The sequence below is a fragment of the Pinus tabuliformis genome, chromosome Q (genome assembly GCF_031772625.1).
Source record: "Pinus tabuliformis cultivar Carrire ecotype Pingquan chromosome Q, CPIR1, whole genome shotgun sequence".
Taxonomy (NCBI): Eukaryota; Viridiplantae; Streptophyta; class Pinopsida; order Pinales; family Pinaceae; genus Pinus; species Pinus tabuliformis.
In genome coordinates this window covers 937,125,826-937,129,624 of record NC_142296.1, presented here as the reverse complement: position 1 = coordinate 937,129,624, position 3,799 = coordinate 937,125,826, and the positions used below count along the sequence as shown (strand labels likewise).

General features: G+C 41.3%; 1 protein-coding gene across 1 annotated transcript; it reads right to left on the bottom strand.

Annotated features, from left to right (window-relative positions):
- Positions 1-886: 886 nt before the first annotated feature.
- LOC149222537 (putative UDP-arabinopyranose mutase 2) lies at positions 887-3,457 on the bottom strand. The gene is made up of 4 exons (XM_089385503.1): positions 2,636-3,457; positions 2,243-2,493; positions 1,671-1,839; positions 887-1,543 (listed from the first exon to the last, which is right to left on the bottom strand). Exons 1-4 carry the CDS (start codon positions 2,951-2,953, stop codon positions 1,199-1,201), a joined length of 1,083 nt encoding a protein of 360 aa, XP_089241629.1. The 5' UTR covers positions 2,954-3,457; the 3' UTR covers positions 887-1,198.
- Positions 3,458-3,799: the final 342 nt, after the last annotated feature.

Genomic DNA, 3,799 nt, shown 5'->3' with positions numbered 1-3,799 from the left:
AACAAAATATTGTGACCTGCATGTTAACCAATTGCAAAAATCGGAAAGGTAAACACACTAGACATTTCTGCAATGTAAACAAGACACGTGGTCACTAAGATTTTTTTATTGAACCTTCACATAAACCAAATGATTTTTCTTAACAAAATATTGTGAACTGCTGTTTGACTGAACAAGCATGTTAACCAATTCCAAAAATTAGAAAGGTACACACTAGACATCTCTGCAATGTAAACCAGACACATAATCACAAAGTATTTTTATTGAACCACCACATTAACCAAACATTTTGCAACTTCACTATACTAATCTCAATAGCCTTAAAAAAAACAGAAAGAAAGAAACAGGTATCACAAAATTAACCAAAATCTAGACCAATGTCTGCCAATATAAACTATTTAAATAAATCCACACTGATGTTTGCAAATATAAATTATTTAAATAAACCAACACTGATGTTTCTACACCGATGCTTCCCGAAAAAAAACATATCCTGTGCCCAAATTAAGCCAGTTTGTTTAATACTGATCACAAGTTTCATCACATTTATCCAAGATTCGCTTTTACAACCTGTTGTTAGAATGAAGATCATTTGCTTTTACAAAAATTCAAGATTCATCATACTCATTCAAAATCCATAGCAGCCTCATCATAAAAAAATGAGTTAACATAAACCCAATAAGCAGAGACAGATCCATTAAGGTAAAAGCTCAATACAGGGATGCCAGTGCATGCAAATTCTCAAATATGCCCCAGCACTTATCACAAGTTTCATCACATTTATCCAAGATCTGAAGTAAGATTCGCTTTTACAGTCTGTTGTTAGAATGAAGATCATTTGCTTTTACAAAAATTCAAGATTCATCATACTCATGCAAGATCCATATCAGCAATAAATCTCATCATAAAAAATGAGTTAACATAAACCCAATATCAGAGACAGATCCATGAAGGTAAAAGCTCAATACAGGCATGCTACTGCATGCAAATTCTCAAATATGCCCCCACTCCATCAAATGCCTCTATTGATGTCAAAACCTAGGCTCAGCTATTCTGTAACTGAATAAATAACAAACTAATCACTACCGCTGAACTGCAAGAAATGTATTCATCTACAAAAAAATAACATAAACTGGAAAATAGAAATTCTTCAGAGTTCATAAATGAAATTTAATCTGGATCACGCTAGCTACTTGGCTCACTTAGCTGCTCCATTAGGAGCAGCAGATTCAGCATTGCTTGTGGTAGGATTGAGCTCATCCCAAGCTTCAATCCAAGTGACCATGGCATCTGCCAGCTTCTGGAAATACGGATCTATTACTCCAAGTTTTTCCTTTACTTGCTTTGACAACTCAATGTAGCATTGTTGGACAGAGGTACATTCCTTTGGAAGTGTGGCAGATTGGAAAAATGGAATGATGTCCTCTTGCCAAAAGATTCCCTTGTACTCTTTCTTCAAATTAACAAAGGGGTTACTGGCCTTGCTGTGCCAAATGTATGGCAGCCCTGTCTTCACACCCCAGCCTAGGTGGTCACAAATTACCTACATCCAACAAACAAAGTTACTCAAATTGAGATACAAATAAAAACCCAAAACCCAGGATCTTGTAATTAGCAAAACAAGCAAAACTCTTTCAAAAATTGATTTAGTGAGTTCAATGACCACAAACCTTGACACACCATCCTGCCCACATATCGTCATAGCGACCAATAGGCTGCCCATCGCCCATCAAGCCAAAATACATTGCAGGGCCAATCAAGTCCCGATTGAAGGCCAAATTCATGCCACACATGGGGAACAGAGTACCCTTTGGAATTGTTAAAACTGCATCAACATACCTACATAAACAAGATTGAGCAAGAGACAGCATCTTGTTAATTACTGAAAGTGGGGCAAAAAACTAATCACACATACATTTGCACAGAAGGATGAAACACAAGTAGATACTTTTCATCAGCAAACAGTGAAGCCAGAGGATATGTGCAAGGGCATCTACAGTAGTTTTAGATGAAGGAAAAGTAATGCATAAAATAGATCTAGTACAAGAATGCATACTCTATGTTAGTCTGGCAGATCTAGGCATTGATGATAGACATTGCAAATACTGATGTCTCTTTCAATCACAACGAAAAAGCACAACAGAGAAGCTAATTGTGAACTATTTCAGATCTTTCCTTCAAAAATCAATCTAGTGTGCAGTTAGGTGGGACAAATTAGAAAGAATAGAAAGCACTGAATTACCTCGTGTTTCGTTCCAAGGGCTTGACAAGCTGAGTGGGGGCATCATAATCGGGGATGTTCATCCAGAGGCCGTGAGAAACTGCAGTGGGTGTTCCATGGCGAAGGCTGAAGGGGTACCCACGAACAAAATCTGCGCCCTCTCTGTATGGATCATACAGTGTATTGAAAAAGAATGGAGTTGAGGGGGAAAGCAAATTCATAATGTGCTGCTGGAGAGCATTGATGTCCTTCCCAGACGGATCCTTTGCAACCTGCGCCGCACCAAAAATGACATACAAACAAAAAACCCATAATTTCAGATCCAGCAAATCTAGATCTAAAACCATACCAGACACCAAAGATCTGGTCATAAACCCTAATAACCTGAAGCTGAAAGAGAAAAGAGATACTTACAAAACAATCATCGTCAATTGTGAAGATGTATTTTTTCTTGGAGACCATGTAGCCGAAGCAACGGCAAGCACTGTCCTTGAAAGAAATGCAGGAGGCCTTGGGGCCGAGGATCCTGTTGATATCATTTCTGTTGTACAGTTCATAGTCGAAACCCTTGGGCACAGTGATGGTCTTCGATGGATCCCCATCCTGCACAATGATGAGGTGATAGGGCTCAAAGAATGGCCTCCACATTTCCAGGAAATCCAAGTTCCGGATCGTGGGTATCACTATGTCCAGCTCCTCCTTCAGGATCGGTGTGAGAGAAGGACCTGCCATTGCTTCTTCTTCGCGGATGAAGATGAAACTAGAGCAGTGCAATTGCAAAGGAATGAAGTGAATGGAGTGAAAGGCTATGCTATGTAGGGGTTAGGGTGTGGGTTTATATAGAGTAGCAAACACTTGTTATATAGAGAAGCTCGCCCTTCTCCCTTGCATAATATTCCCGGAGATTCCTCCTCCTCGTGATTTGGTCGTTACCTCAGGGCCTTGAGCGCCAGGTCTAAAGGAGGAAACGGACACTTAACCACCAATGACTTGTGCAATCAAGCCAGGGGGCTAAGGGACTCATAGATACCAAGGGGTTCAAGAGACAACGCCCACCATTATGGATTTTCAACCACGCTTTTCCTTTTTTCTAGCAACACCCCTAGGCGGGCCTAGCCAGAGGGCTACACGCCCAGTCCACTCAACTATCAAAACCTAACCCGGATGGATCTTATGGAAATTAAACCCTACCCTCATGACAAAGGGTCAGAAACTTGACTAGGAATTCATCCCAACTGGACTACCCATCAGGGCTGCCTCCTAGACGTTGTCCATTCACAATGCCCCTAATGTGACCTTCTTGGCTGGGCCTACTGGACGTTGTCCATTCACAACGCCCCCAATGTGACCTTCCTGGCTGGGCTTTTTCCTTATGACCGGACCTCCAGGTTTTCTTGGGATGCGGACGGCCAGTAAGACTGGCGCCGCTGATGCCGGGTAACGCGTCTTTTCTTCCCGCCGCCGACGACGGTGTGTCCCGCGTCCAGAAAACAGCACTCTCCTCATACACGGCAGTGTTGGTATTGGTATTTACGTTTTTCACCTTTCACATTCATTACGTTTTTACCCCACCGACAA

Coding starts and splice junctions, on each gene's coding strand:
- LOC149222537 (XM_089385503.1), bottom strand. CDS start 2,953: ATGGCAGGTCCTTCTCTCACACCGATCCTGAAGGAGGAGCTGGACATA. Junction 2,494..2,635: donor CAATTGACGATGATTGTTTT/GTAAGTATCTCT, acceptor GGTGCGGCGCAG/GTTGCAAAGGATCCGTCTGG. Junction 1,544..1,670: donor GGGCAGGATGGTGTGTCAAG/GTTTGTGGTCAT, acceptor TGTTGGATGTAG/GTAATTTGTGACCACCTAGG.